Source organism: Phoxinus phoxinus (assembly GCF_949152265.1).
Source record: "Phoxinus phoxinus genome assembly, chromosome: 6".
Lineage (NCBI taxonomy): Eukaryota > Metazoa > Chordata > Actinopteri > Cypriniformes > Leuciscidae > Phoxinus > Phoxinus phoxinus.
Genome location: NC_136881.1, coordinates 13,660,795 through 13,678,445, shown reverse-complemented (window position 1 = coordinate 13,678,445; position 17,651 = coordinate 13,660,795). Strand labels below are relative to the sequence as shown.

Below are 17,651 nucleotides of genomic sequence, written 5' to 3'. Positions count from 1 at the left end.
CACAGTCTCTATCGTGCATTTGGCCCAAATTTATTCGCAATCATTATTCTGATGCACTTGAATCATGATATGTAACTATGAGGTAGTTGGTGGTGACTGGTGAGCCATAAAGTGAATACTAAATTATAATTTAATAAAATTATTACATATTTACATAAATATATTGCTGATTTGGTGCTCAAGAAACATTTCTTATTATTATTATCAATGTATAAAACGTTCAAAAGAATAGCAGAAGTAAAGTCGTTTTGTAACTATGTAAAAGTCTTTGATGTAATTAGATCACATTTTTAAAAATTACATTAAAATACAGTTTACAGTTCTGTTTTTTTGTTTTGTTTTAAATAAGACAGTTACAATGCATGCTATAGATGAGGTTAAATTTACCACTGAAGCCATGACAAACGTCGTCTTTATTTTGATGGTCTCAGTTTGGATTGTGCAGTCACTGTCATCTGCGAAGCTCAGATGATCATGCACTTCAAGTTAATCAGCAGATGGCCAGTAACTTGATGCAATTGCAACATGGTTTATTTATTTGTCAAAGCCAATTTTTACCTGCATCTGGTGCACACAGATCGTTCATTCTGGACCTCATTTCGAGAGGAGATCCTGGTGTCATTGTGGGGGAAGGGGCACACAAGAGGTGTCCTGAGTAATGTTATGGGAAGGAAAGAGATCCAGGGAAAATGAAGAGGGAGAGAAAGAGAGAGAGAGAGAGAGAGAGAGAGATACAGGGGACTGAGGCTTCCCCCTCTTGACTACTATCGATTTTTCTCTGAGCTTCAGAGTGCATCAGCTTTATCTGTCCATTCCTGCTCCCCCTTTCCCTCCTGAGCCCATCTATCCATAGTTGGCTTCTACTGTCACACGATTCCTTGCTCCTCTCTCGCCCCCAAAACACTACAAAAACAGGCATATCTCCACCTCTACACTATGGAGCAATGACATTACTCTCCAGAAAACATTGATATTCATGAAGTTCCTCTGCTGAAGCACTTTGCATAAGAAATTTAAAAAGAAGCACAAACAGACCAAGGAAAATAAAAGCAAGAGAGAGAGACAGCACTAATGTTGCCTCATTACTTATAATTTCTGTGATCAATTAAACATTTTTAAATTGCACTGGTGTAAATAACATTGTTATTTTAGTAATATGTATACTAGTTTAAATATAGCCTAGTTCTTTTTTTTAAATATTAGATTTCCATTTAGGTTTAATAAAAAATATATATTTTAGTTTATTCATTTAAAAACCCTCAAGTTGTTAAAAACCTGTATGAATTTCTTTCTTCTGCTGAACACAAAATACGATATTTTGAAGAATTTGGGTAACAAAACCGTTAAAGGCGGACTTCCAAGGTATGGAGAAGAAAAATTTCATGGAAGTCAACGTTTTATTTTATTTCAGCTTTATTTCAAGAAACAAATGTTTTCATATTCTTTAATTATTTTTTAATTAAGATTAAATAATTTGAAATGATGTTTAATTATTATTATTATTTAATTATTCTTCTCATTATTATGGTTTTATTATTATTGGGAGGAAAGGGACAGATGTAGAGCTACAGTTTGTCTTTTAAAACCCAACAGCCAAAAGAAGAAAAAAAAAAAGGAGGAAGGAAGGTCAGGGTTGGAAAAGTTATGCCAACAGAGCGAGAGCGCGCGAGAGAAAGATTTGGCTAATGTTTCTCAGCTTGGTTCAGCTTTCCCTCTCACCCCTCTCAGTTCTCCAACACACAAAGAAAGGGACGCCAGAAAGACGCACACATCCACTCCCTCTCTTTCTCTCACTCTCTCTTAACATGTAGTCTACCTCTCTCAACAAATCTTCCACAGCCCACTCAAACACGCTTCGCTTTGGTCTGTCTTTTCCCAGTCTTTCTCTTCTTCAGACGTGCATAGAGATGGCTCAAGCTTGCCCAACAGTGACAAAACTGGTATTATAAGCCCCAATCTGTTCCCCTGCACCGAGCCTCTCGGTTAACCTGGGAAGAGATAGCATCTAGCAAATTTAACTCTTTGGCCGGCTCAAATCCCATTTACAGTAATAGGCTCTACAGAGTGACGCCGAGCCTGGGCTGGGACTAAAGTGGAGTCTTGGTGAAGACTGACGTCAGATGTGAGATTTACACATAGACGGAGAGGTCAATGCGGTTTGAGGGAAGCCACACTTATGCTTTGGTCTCCAACAAACACAAAGACCCGAGCAGGATGGAGCTCCTATAAAGACAGACACTGGTATGGTGTCCCACAATGCAGTTTGTTCCAGAGTGGATTCTGTTTGGGCACAACACTGGGCATGTCGAACATGGAGTCAAGTCCTGATTTGCACCCATTCAGTAATGACAATGGATCAAGAGTCTGGATTGACTATTTACAGACAATCGACACAGAAACCATGCAAAGAAAAGTAAAGTAAATTGGGTACACGTATGTATGCATGTATAAACTGCAGTTAATGAACAAGAATATGTCACATAAGAGGAAAATTTGGTTGATCATTAACAAACTTCAGTTAAGTCCAGTCTGATCAAGTTTATGACCACGCTGAATTTGACTCATGATTCAAATCAAGCAGATGTTTACTTTTTTTGGTGAATATTCTTCCAAAAAGAAAATTCAGAATTCAGCCCACTTTTGTAAGTGACAATATTTTTTTAATAGTCCACTTTAAGTCAATGTAAAAAAATAAAAATTTCCAGAAAAATGTTGGCAGTCCAGAAAAAGGTTTGTGACCATTTTAACCCACTCTCTAACTCTTGAATTAAACAAGCCATTGTTGCTACTGTACCTTTAACATCTTCTATATGAAAATTAGTCTATTATGAATGAGAGCATACTGCTGTAAATCATGCTGAACTTGCTCAATAATAGTTGCTAAATGTGCCTTGATGTTAAAATGCTCATGTTGAGACAATAGCCGTGTTTCCATTACCCTTCAAATTGCGCAAATTGAAAATACGCTCAATCGAAACACATCAATTTTGCAAAAACTCCCATTTATCGTAAAAAAGTTCTGCTCGCATGATGTGGTTTTTCAGGCAATTCGAAAAAGAGATATTTCGCAAAACTGCAATGGAAACAGTTTTTGCACATTTACAGTCACCTGACTTAGGAGGCGCGGTGTGTTCAGACAGAATACGAGAGTTGTTTATTAAAATCATAAGACAAAAGAATTACAGGAATATTGGATTCTAAACCTCAAAGGGTCTTTCCTTGCCATTAATGCTTGAATAACACGCCTAGACGTCTCCTTCCGTTAATAATAATAATAATGTCTAGTGTGGTGGCTGTGATATATAAACACACCAACGTCCGTTGCCATGATTTTTTAAATGACTTATCGCGAGAGGAAAAAATTACGGTTTAGACGCCTAACATCGGTTAATGGAAACGCCGTCATTTCGCAATAGTTCTGTATCGACATTTAGAAAAACAACAAAAATCGCAAAAGTTGTGCGCAAATCTGTAATGGAAACGCGGCTATGATGACTTAATGACCCATTTCTACAGTTAATGTTCAGAAATCATCTTGGTGGATTAGAGTGGGAGCTTATGCATAGTTCATTCTTATTTCAAAATAGCAAGAGAAATTCAGAAACAATTTGATCAAAAGAATCGTGAACAGAATCATTAAGTAAAGTCAATATTCATATTTCTAGCATTACGGACTATAGGTTTGCTGACAGGCCTGCCGGTCGATACTCGCGTCCAGATACAAAGTGGCGAGTAGAGTCCTCAAAACGGAACTGTTTAAGAGGTTGCCTGGAGACGGACAAAAGCAGCCAACACAAACAGACTCTTTCGTTATGAAAATGGAGTGTAAGTTTTTCAGAGAGTAACACACTAAGAGTGTGTATGAGAGCTTTACTGCCCTGAACACCACATACATGGATGAGATTCAGTCATTCATTGTCTATCATTCATATACATCTGACAACATGTGGGAAGGAAAAAACACAACTCCTGTCTATCTGTAGCTCAAAGCCTGAGACACTATGGATTGCATGAACAGACAGTACTAATACTAGAGACCGCGCAATATATTTTTTTTTGTCTACAAAAATGTCATTTTACTTTGACTATAATATGCAAAACTGTAAAAACATTAAAGTAACGGAGCAAATCTTAAACCAATTATCCAATATTTTAAAATCTATCATGTTGAACTATATAACATTGATTAGTTTTATGTACATTTGCTCACCTGTCTAATAAAGTAACTTACATGTTAGAGCTCTGTCAAGTCGAAGTTTGTCACGGACTTGGAGCTCTCGGCATCTCGAAAACGCCACGCTTGTATTGATCCTCGTTTTAGTTCTTTTTTACCAAAGTCTGCTTGACATGGTCTATAATGTTTAAACGAAACAACAACAGCGTGCAGCTAGACGTTACGCACTACGCAGTTGTCCATGTCTGTCGCCATGGATATGGCAGTACTTGAGCGGAAACCAGGGATAACGTGGATATTACGTCGGTGACAGGCGACAAGTGAACAGGGGTTCCGGGACGGCCAATTATTTAAAATTAGAATTTCTCTAATTAAAAAATCTTTGGGAACTTTTGGGATATTGTAAGTACACAACTGCAGGAAATATATCACACTGTGCAAGTGATTTTGAATATTTTATTACACAATTCTTACATATTGTACCTTTAATATCTTGTGTTACTTTTTTCTCACCTTATCTCAAAAATGGTTTATTAGCCTACTTTGATTTCTATGAAACAGTTATCACACAAGTTAACACATTTTTATTAAAATGTTATTTTATTAGGAAAATTCAAAAAATATAGTCCCCGACATGTCAATATTCATAATCCTTGTCATGGTGGTACACTAATGCATTTTCACGCAACTCTCTATTGATCAATCACTATTTAATACCAGTTTTATAACATCTAGTTGAGTTTAGACTCCAAAAAAATAAGTGAATGATCTCACATAAAAAATGCTTGGCTTTCTGATAGCTGGCTGTCTGTACGACATGAATCCAGCCAAATTCCAGCTGAATTCACACCCTTATTTTACTGGAATGATGAAACAAGCTTCTTACTGCTGTGGTGAGGACAGTGTACTATATATATATATATATATATATATATATATATATATATATATATATATATATATATATATATATATATATATATATATATATATATATATATAGAGAGAGAGAGAGAGAGAGAGAGAGAGAGAGAGAGAGAGAGAGAGAGAGAGAGAGAGAGAGAGAGAGAGAGAGAGAGAGAGAGAGAGAGAGAGAGAGAGAGAGACACACACAGACATAAAGGCTAATATCATAAATTACAGTCTAAAAGGAGCTTATAATATTCAATCATGTAATTTACTTCAACCGCAAACCCATCCTCTCCCTCGTTCCACCTTCATACTTTTCTCTTTCAACACACCTGGCACCTGTAAGCACTTCTGAGCGTCTGTTCTGCTTTTTTGTCCGCGCTCACTTCTCTCTGAAGATGGTGCCAGGTCAGTGCAGTAGAGGAGAGGAGAAAACCTCCAGCCTTCCTTTTAACACTCGTCCCTGTTCCTCTGTTCCTGGGCTGAAAGGAAACGGCCGTGCTTTCTGAATGGTTTATTGAGAGGTAAGGATGAGGGCTTGTGCTAATGCTCAAACTGCACTACTGGTTTAAATAATGATCAGGAGCGTAGTCCAATTAAAACAGCTTACTGACACTACAAAGCCCAGCGCTCATCTCCCGCGCTGCACCTTGCCTGCTGAACAGCCCGCCTGGCAAATGTGTGTGCGCGCGACGCAGATCTACTCAAGGTGAAAACTGAAGAGTCCTTCAGGGACACCGGCTTGATTTTGAGCCCGCAGCAACAGTTGTCTTCATGTTAAGTGGAGTTCTGCAATGTTCTGATTTGGGCCCAAGTGTCTCATAGAGCTGAGTGCGCTAAAATAGAGCTGTTGTTGTACTACACCACAAGACTAAAACCGAAAATGGACTCACAAAACAACACACTAGCTCTGGGGACCAGCTGGGCCCTCATAATACAAGCTTGGTCAGCCATAAATGAGAGTCACGAAGCCTGATAAACAAGGCACGACCATCTTAAGTGCGTCTTCTGAATTCGCAGGAGTTGAGACACTATAAGATTGTCTAGCTCTAAAACCCTGTGACACTATCCAACTTCACAGACCTACTGGCAGATTCTCACGACCAATAGTAACGGTTATAAAAAACAGCTAATAGGACAGCAAATAAAATAAGTTTAGGCCTTCCCACTTAGCTCTCTAGAGCACTGGAAAGCTTTTCTAATATTAATGCGGATACTAAAGCTCTTTCCTGATCATAACCCATTTTCCAGTGCTGTTCTTTTCTCTTTTGTAATGTCTCTCAGCGTTCTCTTTCTACAGTCTTTCTTCAAATCTCCCTCCTCCACCTAATGCTGATTGGCTACACGTTTGTTGTTGTCTGGTTGTGTCAGTACAACTTACCCAACCTTTCAGTAGTTAATTTGGAGCATTTGATTCAAAATCTGGTGCATTTTCTTTTTACGTTTGTCATGTTCACATATGTATAAATTAATCAATTGCGTTCGGATCTGCATTAAAAACCAGAACGATAGCCTACCACCTTGAAGACTGAAATATGAGGTTGAAATATGTTAAGTGATAGACATTTGGAGACTAAATCTGTGGAGCAGCACAGTTTCACTTTGAGTTAGTCCCCGTTTTGAAAGAGCTCTGAAAGGACTGAAAACACCCTAATTCACCAATTATGTTTTTTTGCCAGATTAATTTTCCTACCTGTTTGAAAAGACTGAGTCAAATGCTGTGTTATGACTCAAACGTCACATCACACTTTCCCACCCTTTTGAATAATTTACTAAAGACTTTGATCATGTTCAAGCTGTACATGAATACAGCTGTGAATTCATACACAACGCTGACCAACAACAGAAAGCTGCTTAATTTGACTTCTGTGTGCTTCATACATCGCTATGCTAGGTTTTTTTTCCCCTCACAATTTCACACTAAGAAAAAAAGTGGTTATTTTAAGATCTGTTTAGATCTGTTCACTAAAAAGGCTATTTTGGGGAATCTAAAATGATGATTCTATGGCATCGCTCAACATTTGAAAATAGGAAACATTAATCTTTGATTGGAAGAGGTAGAAAGAACAGCTTTAGGGTTTTCATAACAACGATATCCTAAAATTACCTTTGCATTTTTTCTCAAACAGACGACATTGTCAAAATGATCCCCGTTTACACGGATCCACGAAAAGATAAAAAAAACGCTGTATTAGCCTATGCATGCCAGGCCAGTAGTTGGCGATGCTATTTCGTAAAGAAACACCACGCGCCTATAGACTGAACATGTTATAAGCATGCGCCAGGGATGTGACGGAGGAAATTTTCCCACCGGTTAATAAATGTGTGACAACACCTAACAGTATCACTAGGGGGAGGGACCTCTTTTTTTAAAATCGGCAATTCGAAAGTAAAATGCGCACGGCTGCTCGAATTAGCGCCAATTTGCATGTGCCAATTGCTTGAACGGTGGGTTCATTATTATTCTTAATGAAAAACCCAACAAAACCGTACAATGACAAACTCGCTTAAAAAGGCGCTTTTATATTTCGCTTTGAAACCAAATCTTCTGCCATCGTCTTGTCAGTCAAGAGTGAAACAAAATGGGCGAAGTGAGGTGAAATCTGACTCCTGCTGCTGATCTGTGCAGCGACACTCGTTCGGCTCACGCTCCATTGATCATTCTCTAACTGAACTAAATGATTTTTATTTAAAAATCTAAAGCAAGTGAACACAGACTATCGCAGCAAGCCTAGCATGCGCATATTTGCATAACGCCACCTTTTTCACAATTCAATTTCCAAAGTTTGCGTTTTCAGGCCCCTCAAAGCACCATTGTCGTGTAAATGAACAGCCAAAACGCAAAAAGATTTCCGTTTGAAAACGGTGTCATGTAAATGGCCCCTTAGATCCTTAATCCGTTTGATCACCTCCAACACATTCTCTGAATTTATGTTAGGAGTAAGCAGAACTGAGCTCGGTCTGGACCGGCCCCAGGGGGGATTCTACACCCTTCAAATGATCTTGAACTGTCCACATGTACACACCCACGAGTGCATTCTCAAACACAGACACTCACGAGCACACAACCCCACTAGAAATCCGTTTCTCTATTGATTTTATGGGACCTGATAGCCCTTTTTCTCCCTCTCCGCTCAGCGCTGAGGATAATACCAAACACCTACAGCAGAAAAAGCCTCAGGAGGTCTAACATGGATCCTCCTTCCATGCATACATGTGCATTTACAGGCAAATAGGAGTTCGATGAGAGGATGAAATATGCAGGAGGGTAAATGGACAGGGAAAGTCAGTGTGAGAAAATGAAAGGGGGAATCGGGTGGACAAAAGAGATAAAGGGATGAGGAATGAGAGCGGGAGAGGCAAAGAGAGAGAGGGCGCTTCTGTATTGAGAGCAGATGGTGTTGAACTCAGGGGATTTCAGTGTGCCGAGCTTCTCTCATTATCAAAGCGGCCTATCTGATCTCAGTCAATATCACACACACACACACACACACGGCTACTGTATATCCAACTAGTCAATATCACATATACACTAAGGTAAGGTAAAGTATCTCTGATTATCCATCCAGTTAATATCACATGCTCACCCCGAGATGAATTTAAATATCAGGAGGACAAATCATAGGACCGAAAAAGAGCAAAGTCTTGCTAAATGACAAATGGCCCCAAACAAAGCTTAGACACATGTGCTAGACTAGTTGGTGCAGTGGCGGCAGCAGGCAGGCAAAGCAGGTTGCTTGACGCTCACTTCATCAGACAGGTATTTCCAGTCTGGGCTTTTTAGTAAAGTGTGTGTGCAGCGCAGCTCAGTCACAAAAAGCAACTGCCAGTAGGCAAACACACCTGAGCTTAAAGCGCAACACCTGTCCTGAGATACTACAATCAACCCCCTCCGCACGTGCATGCATGGTCATAGTGGCCATAAGTTCTTTTTTCTTTTTTTACATGTTTATGTCAAAGGCAAAGCCCAGCTCCTGTCTCATAAAAGTATATGAGCGTTGGCTACATTAACATGTGCATTTGCTCCCACCAGCTTGTTGTCCATGTCAAAAAGGAAGTGCTGTGGCAGATTAAGCCCATCATGTAGCAGGAAATAAGGATGCCAGAGGCTTGAACACTTTATATTTTGGAATTTCCATTCGGCTATACAGAAATCGTAAAGCACCGTGATGCCGTTGGACAGACGGGGCAATCAGGTCAATTATTAACTTAAACCCTAAAGTCGGAGGGAACAATTGTCCTATACTGTGGAGGAAGGCGCTGTGCTATTTTGGACCAGTGAATAACAACATTAGGCATCTAAAACAGAGAAGAATAGTCACAGCTTGTGTAATTGAATGAATGCATGTCTTTCTGCTTGCACGCCCTAGTATGACAGAGTATCAAATCTGCCGCTTAAGATGGACCATGAAGTGCAAAGAGTCAATAGGAATGCTTAGATCGGTGTGGGGCTCATCAGAACTTGTGCAAACATTAACGAGGAAATAAGGAGTGCAATTTGGTCTGTCTTCAGGAAAGACGCCCAATCGTGACCCTTAATAGCCCAAAGTCTGCAGAGTTCTTCACATAGCTAGCCTACTTGCTGACAAAGCTTTAACTCTTTTTATGAAGAGATCAGAGCTCACATGAAGCCTGCATGCAACTTTCCATTTTTAAAAAAGAAGCTGAGGCAAAACACCTAGTTTAAGACTGAAATGCCCTGCCTTACAGTATTCAAAAGTAAAGGAGATCCATTTCATATTCAACCCATTGACTTGTAGCTAGTATTTTTTATTTTATTTTATAAAAACATTTAATTAAAAAATGTAAGTGTTGATTATCACAAATATTGGAAATAATAATGAATAAATAAAATTACATTTATAAGGTTTGCTAAATCCCTGATAAACATTATACCAGTAATTTTGTGAGGTAGTGTTGAGTGGGTGTCATACAAGGTTGCATGGATGTGCACAGGGTCCGAAATTAACACCCGCCAAGCGCCAAATGCGGGTAGATTTTCCATTTGGCGAGTAAATCTCAAAAGGCTATCCGCCACACTGGCGGGTGAATGTTCATACCAAAATAGTAATGTAATAAAATGTTTTTAATAAAATGTTTGTCCCGCCATAGTCTTATCTGATCGGTGAGTAGCCGAATGTAGACGAACTGCTGCGCGTGTGACAGGGCGCATGTTTAACTGAAGAACGAGCAGAGAGAGAGAGCGAGCCCCGGTCGCGCGCGCGCTCTCTCTCTCTCTCAGTGGAGACAGGCGAAAGGCTTCACCGTCTCCTAAGCGCTGTCTTCAGCATCCGAAATTAACACCCGCCAAGCGCCAAATGCTGGTAGATTTTCCGTTTAGCGAATAAACAATAAAATAGAATGTTCGGACACTCGGGAGGTCGTGAGATATTGCACACGTTACGAGTCAGTTAAACTGATATTCGCTTCAAAGCAGCTGGTAGCCTACACGGCACGACTGTCCGTGAGCTTTCGCGCTAAACACAAGAGACCGGAGTTTTCAATGTTGCAGGCAATAGCTTCAGATAGAAAATGACAGAAATGTGTGTGAACAGTAATGGACAGATTATGAACAGCTAAATGAACAGTAGCCATTCCTTTCAACATAAAAACGAGAGAGAGAGATTAAGAGTGTGTGTGTGTGTAAAATAAAAAATAAAAAAATTATTATAGCCTACATTTCAAATTTTGCTCTGGACAATTTTTTATGTTTGTATTCAACATAATACCTTATTATCTCAATTAAATGTACTGAAATTAATGTATATGTGACACAAAAAGGCTGTTTATGATTTTGGCCGGTAAAAAATATGCTTGGCTGGTGGATTTTTTCATCTACCAGTCCCCGTGGCAGGTGAGCCAAAAAGTTAATTTCGGACCCTGGATGTGCACATATACTGTACATTTGATATAAAATGCCATTTTAAAAACCCCATAAATAGTGTTCAATCAGTCCAACAGAATTCAATACAACAACGCTACACTAATTAAATGTAGTAAAGCCTATACCTTGATATCTTCACCCCCTATCCTGTCAGATGTGGTTAAATACAACTACAGTTTGATAGTTGGCCCCAGTAAACCTTGTTACAAATATGGGACAACATGATAGTGATGAGATGAAATAAAATGAGATCCATAACCCAAAATTAGACTGGAGGTTTAAAACTCATCTTACCTGCTCCAGAGTTTCTGTGCATTCCAGGCCCTGCGTGTCTGTGGGCGCCTGGGGAAAGCATGCTCCCGGGTGGGCGCAGGTTTTCCATGTGTCCATGAGCAGCTCCGAACTGCTGCTGCTGTTGGTGTTGTTGGTGTTGTTGGTGATGGTGGTGGTGGTGGTGGCTTATTCCTCCAGCTGGACTTAACGCACCACCGCCACTCCCAGAATTACCGTTCGAGTTAGATAATCCACCGTGGTAATATCCAGACCGCGAGCGTGATCGAGTCCTGGGTGGCTCCATAGTCACTGGATAGGAGTGATGATGATGATGGTGGTGGTGGTGGTGGAAAGGGGAAATGGGAGGAGAATGAGACGCCGCAGAGGAGCTCTCAAGCGCTCCAGAAAGTCTAGTGCTGCCCAGGCTGTGGCCCCCCTCCGAACCCCCGTATTCCGCTGGCTGGGCCCCTGCGTCCTCGCATAAATCAGCACGCTTGGGAACGGGGTCCGGGGAACAGACGCGGGGCTCTCGAGACGCTGAATGACCAGTAGTGGCGATTGGCATTTCCTTTCGGCTTATACGATTCCCCCTCTTCCTCCTCTCCGATTCCACGCCAGAAAACACAGATTAAAAACACTGTTTAAAAAAAATAAACAGTTCAGTCATTAAAATGCTTACAAACATTAAGTGTAAAAATAGTCATTAAAACATTTACAAAACTAAAACGTTTTATTACAACACTCTAAAACACCAGAGAGTTGCTAAAACAATTGAACAAACCGAAAACTTTTTAAAAACATTTGACTCATAAAACTTAAAAATTACATTTACAGTAAAAATCTGTTTTGGCTGCCAGAATTTCACAGTAAAATAATAGTGACATCACTAGAGTGCATTAGTCACCGTGTATTTATAGTTTCTAGCTACATACATGATTCAATTGTAAAAATCAATATGTCGATTTGAACTATTAAATATAATTATATAAACTTTACGCAAAAAAAAAAAAAACTACGATACTAACTGATAAAAAAACAAGAATTAAGTTACGAATAACAAACAAAAGTTAATTATTTAATTTGATTATTTTACTTTAAAACCTTAATACATTACAGTAAAATTACATGTATTCAGTCTTATAAATCAATAGTTTTTCACCGTTTATAGTAAGTTAATGGGACGATGCAATACTGAAGATTAATAAAACTGTTAGAATTATCAAATGTATGAGGTTTAAAAGTCTCTTTTTGTTTTAGTAACGTAATTCCTTCTAGGCGTCTCCTACTAACTACATTCAAAACTATTTAAAAAATATCAAGAACATTTCTTGTTGTCCCTTTAATGATATTTAAAGCATTTTAGACGCCAAACTTCCGAACCCACGTCAAGTCTAAAGCTGGAAAATTAGACTAAAAACAACACAAAAACGAGCTGCGACGCGCTACACAACAAAGCACGCACGTGCGTTATATTTATGATAAATAAAGTAAGTAAATGAAAGTATACAAGAGGGAGCAGCTGGTTATCAGACACTTCCGTGAAGCGCTAGCGTTAGCTCCCAGCTACACAAAAACACACAAATAAACATAACATTGCCTGTCTACCGCTCTTTTAACACACCTAACACACAAATATACTCTATCACAACACGTCTTGCTCATCCACACAGTGTTAAACTGATTCGAATCACATTTAGAGTGAAGCCATGTAGATCTATTAGCTTATGTTAGCTGTGAACGTCGCGCTGGCTTTAGTCCACCATCTGCCTTTAGTCTCACAAAACTACAACAAATAAAGCCCGTGTCGTCCTTTAAAACCTCAGGGCCACATGTCCCGTCCTGAACATCGGCTCGTCGCTGATGAATATGCTTGGGTTGAGACAAACATTGATATTTATAAACTGTTTTGTGGCGATCCGTGAGAGGCGAAGCGTTTTAAAGTCCCTAATTATATTTACATCAGTGGAAAAAACGGTTAAAAAGGGCTATGTTTTCCACTCCTCCCACTCAAACAAACCCATTATCTATAAAATGAAAAGCGGAACTCACCCGGAGCTGAGTGGAGCTGTGCGTTATGAAGTGTTTTTGAGCTGATCTTTTGGCGTGGTGCTCCTTCGCTCAGACGGTGTCAGTGAGAAATAATGTGACAGACCATCAGCGCGATTTCACAGCTCCAGCACAGCAGACCAGAGAAGCCGAGCACAGAGCGTCAGTCAACGCACTATGAAGTGCAAACAAACAGAATGGCACTTACTGCTCTGTCTAACCCAAATTGTTCACAAACGAGGTCCATTTCACAATCCACATTTTTTAACTGAAAACAAAGAAAAACTCCCATAACTATAAAAGTGAATCCATTCTTAAAACAATGAAAATACATAACTGCACTCTCACTCAAATGTATTATATCCGACATTTCGGCAGACAAGCAGCCTTTGTAAAGGTACAAGGTGGTATTTAGATGAATAATTAGATCATTAGCAATGTGTGTTTAAGACTTGAATAATATACTTCAATATGTAGGCCTATATGCTACAAATTAAAGTAGTTCAGAAAAAAAAAAATACTTATTTATCCTTAAACAGTGTAAGCGATGTACAAGGAGAAATGTCACAACATTTTATTCGAAACTAATAGGCCTAAATAAATAAAATTTCCCCATACTGAAATTGTCTTTAAGTTTAGCCTACCTTTTTGTCCAACCGTAGACCATATTTTTTATTTTATTATTTATATTATTACCTTGTGCTGTTTTTGTTTCTTTTTTATTGCCAACTTTAATGGCATAAAGTTCAAATTAAAATAAAGTTCTAAAATAAATGTACAAATATATAAAAATAATATTTTTATTATTTATTAATGAATTCTTATTTGATTATTTTATTTATTTATTATATATATTTTTATTGTTTATACATTTATTTTGATAATAATTGTTATTAGGCTACTATTATTATTAAATTGCTGGGTGATGCCTATTAAATCGATCGTGTTTCTATTGCTCTGGTCTAGATGGAGCACTGAAGGGAATGCAAAATAGAGAGATGCGCCGCTGAAGGGGAAACGCGTGAATAATTTACAAATGTTAGATGCTTCTCCAATTTATCTTGACAACACGTGTAAACTGCCTCTATTCACTTAAATATCCCCTGCACTTTTTCGATTTATGCAAACGTTTGATTTGCTTCGTCTATAGTGGTTAACATGGGCCATTCTCTAGGGCTTGTTGTTGGACATTTAAACCTGATCACGCCTCTTTTTCGCCAGTAGCAATAGTGTGCTGTGGACATTGAAGTCGACCGAGGCAAAAAAGAAGATTTAATGAAACTGACAAAAGTGTGATGTTTACTTTTAAGTGACGTGATTCTAGATGAACTTCCCTTGGTCTTGGATTAATGTATTTTAGTTTAAGTATCAAATGTATGTGAACATGTAGTAGCAGGCTATTATGTCCTGAGATAGTAGCCTATATAGAGGGGCTTCTTTTTAACCTCGCCCCTTCTTCTTTCTTTATTTTTAGATGAACTGATTTAACCCTGAAATAAATGTGTTCTGGGTTGAACAAGACATTTAATGAGTTAACAGATCTGCATTTTTCAATTTCTTCAAGAAGTCTTCAATGAGTCACATAGGAGCTGTGTTGTGTGGGTGTGTGAGTCCCATTTTATAATCCCACCTTGACACACTGTTTTTATCTCACTTTCTATTGAAAGTCACATGCACATCATATGCTTCCCAGAATGCGTTTATGATGCACTATTTATTCATGTCCTGTTATCTCTGTATTTGTAAGCCCTGAGCCCAAAGTAAGATCTTTCCTGGTTACATTGAAACGCATAGAATAGATACTACACATATAGTAGGCGTGTTCTGTAGTGATAATTTAAAGATTGGGCGAGAGATGGCAGCAAGAGGGGCTCCTTTGAAAGGAAATATGGGGGAGTGATAGAGAGAGGGATAGGGGGATGGGGAGAGAGAGGATGGGGGTAGGGAGGTGTGTGAGAGTGTGTGTAAGGGGGGATCGGCTGATATGCCCTCTTATTGGTTTGTTCAAATGGTGGGGGAGGGGCACCCTGCATACACCAGCTGTATGAGGAGAGAGAGAAGAAACAAAGGGTGAGATGGCGAGGGGGGGCATAGCGTGCATTTCCTCACTAATATTCAGGGATAATTAAAATTCAGACAGGGCAGATGATTTAAAATCCTGATACGCTCAAATTAAAAATTAACATGCACCCAGATTCTGATCTGTTTCAATATTAAACACAAAAAAAACTAGTGAAAAACTTGCTTTTAACTATAGAACTCTTTTATTAATACTTGAGTGAGGCATATTTGACAGTAACTTCATGTTTTCAATTGTTACATGGTTTTTATCCAGTGCCCATTCCCAGCACTCTTTTTCCTTAACCTTGACCAGGCAGATTTTATTCATCAAGAGATCTTTGTAATGCGGTGAAATGTGCATACGTACATAAGCCAGAGGAAGCTGTGCTTTGCATTATTTATTTAAAGGACAAAGGAATTACTGGAACCCTCTAAAACCAGTCTCAAAAAAGAGAGAGCGAGCAAGGAGGAAGAGAGCAGACTGGGTGAGAATGAGCGAGAGAAAGAAGGGGGGAAAAAACACAGGAAATGAGAGAGGGAGAAGGGAGGAGAGCGCCCGGCCTCTTTGCGTTTTAAGCCAAACCAAATCTGAGGGAATTGGCATTGGCCGCTTCGCATGAGAACCGAGAGGAAAAAACTATAAGACAGAAAAGGGTTGAAGAGAAATGCCAAGAATGCAAAGGCAAGAATCAACACATTTAAGAGTCTTTCGTTCTGCTGGCTGACTCGCTCTTTTCTGAATGCAATTATAAACTACCACATTTTCACACTGTAAGCTGAAAGCCGGTTTTCATTAAGACACGTCGACTTGGGTGTTGGTAGTCAACTTAATTAGTGGAAGACCTGGTGGGCCTGTAAACATAAAACATGCCTACTAAACCTAAAGGTTCTTCAAAAATGGTCCGTTCTACAAGCAGCTGGGATGTCTTTAAGCTGTCTTTGAAAAGTTAGACATCACCATTCGGCTGGGACAGATGAGTTTACTGATTGGGATCGCTGTGATGTCTTTTGGAGTAGAAATAGTGGGATCCATGGTCTAGGCGTCCCATGACGCGTCTTCCCCATTAACATCAGAGGTTGTGTGTGTTTGCCAAGTTTTCTATAGTGCGTCGGGCGTAGATTCGCCGTCAGCTTTCAAGTCACATGGCCCATGGATGTCATGCCAAAACCTACTGAGACTACACAACACACACAGTCATATATACATACATGCCAGCTTGTCTCAGGCCTGTGGCTCTAAGTTAACATGCCACATACTGTTCACATAAACATGCTTTATGACATGTTACTAATGCATGTCACTATCATATGCACTGTTTTTCAAACATAAAGGGGTTTATTTGAATGGGATTTTGGTTAATTAAATGTCTGAAATAAGATCTGCGTTCAGCACAAATATATATTTTCATGTTTTATTCTATGACAAAATAAATACTCCTTCCCCACTTATGATTGTTTATCATGTGGCTAAATAGGACTACAGCGGTTGTCGGGAACATTAAATGTCATCACTCTGAACAGGAAAGCTCACTAGTCTGCTTTCACAGACTTTCTGTGTTTATAATCAAACTATTTTTAAACTATCAGGGAAAATGCATTTTTAAATAAAGATTGAGAGTTGTCAGGAGCTTAGTGATTTGTGACGTCAAAGTAAATTGACCGTGGTGTAGGTTTTTTTATAGCCTATTTGTTTAGCTTTTTAATTCTGTCAATTGTTTTTAGGTTTCTATGTTCATAAAAGTTGTGTTAATTTGTCATGATGAACAAAACGTGTAAGAATCGCACACTGTTGTTGGTCACAGACACAGAGCTTATTTTCAGGAATAATCCAAAAGCCAATGGAAAAATCCTGTTGGGTTTTTGTTGAGGGAATCAGGGTTGGCCTACAAAAATGTTATCACTACACTGACCTGCTCTGCAAGAAAGCAAAAAAATATTCTCTATTTATTTATCTTTAAATCAAATTTTTTTTATAGCTACCATTAGCATTATGGTAATGTGATGAAATTAGTATTGCCTACTTGTACCTGATGTAATAATATGGCAAGGAAAATAAAACAAATGTCAACTAATGTTTTAATTAAGTAATTGATTCATGTTTATATTTATTTTATTATTATTACTTTAATTTTGAATATTTAACTCTAATAGGGGGTTCCCCTTATTATACAGCTTTCATATAATTATAGCTCTATAAATTGTTCCTAGTATGAAAAAGTGTGAAAACCCCTGTACTATTACACGTCCAAAGTCTTATTTTGCAGCACACTGTATACCATTTTCATAAACCAACCAGGTACAATA

General features: G+C 38.7%; 1 protein-coding gene across 2 annotated transcripts in view; it reads right to left on the bottom strand.

The window, feature by feature from the left end:
* rnf38 (ring finger protein 38) overlaps positions 1 to 13,409 on the bottom strand; it is a 34,718-nt gene extending 21,309 nt beyond the window's left edge. For both annotated transcript variants that reach the window (XM_079615298.1, XM_079615299.1), the window contains exons 1-2: positions 13,290 to 13,409; positions 11,262 to 11,877 (exon numbers count right to left, since the gene is read on the bottom strand). In XM_079615298.1, the coding sequence (XP_079471424.1) occupies positions 11,262 to 11,805 (544 nt within the window). In that variant the 5' untranslated portion in view covers positions 11,806 to 11,877; positions 13,290 to 13,409. The remainder of the gene's footprint in view (positions 1 to 11,261; positions 11,878 to 13,289) is intronic.
* Between the last annotated feature and the right edge of the window lie 4,242 nt (positions 13,410 to 17,651).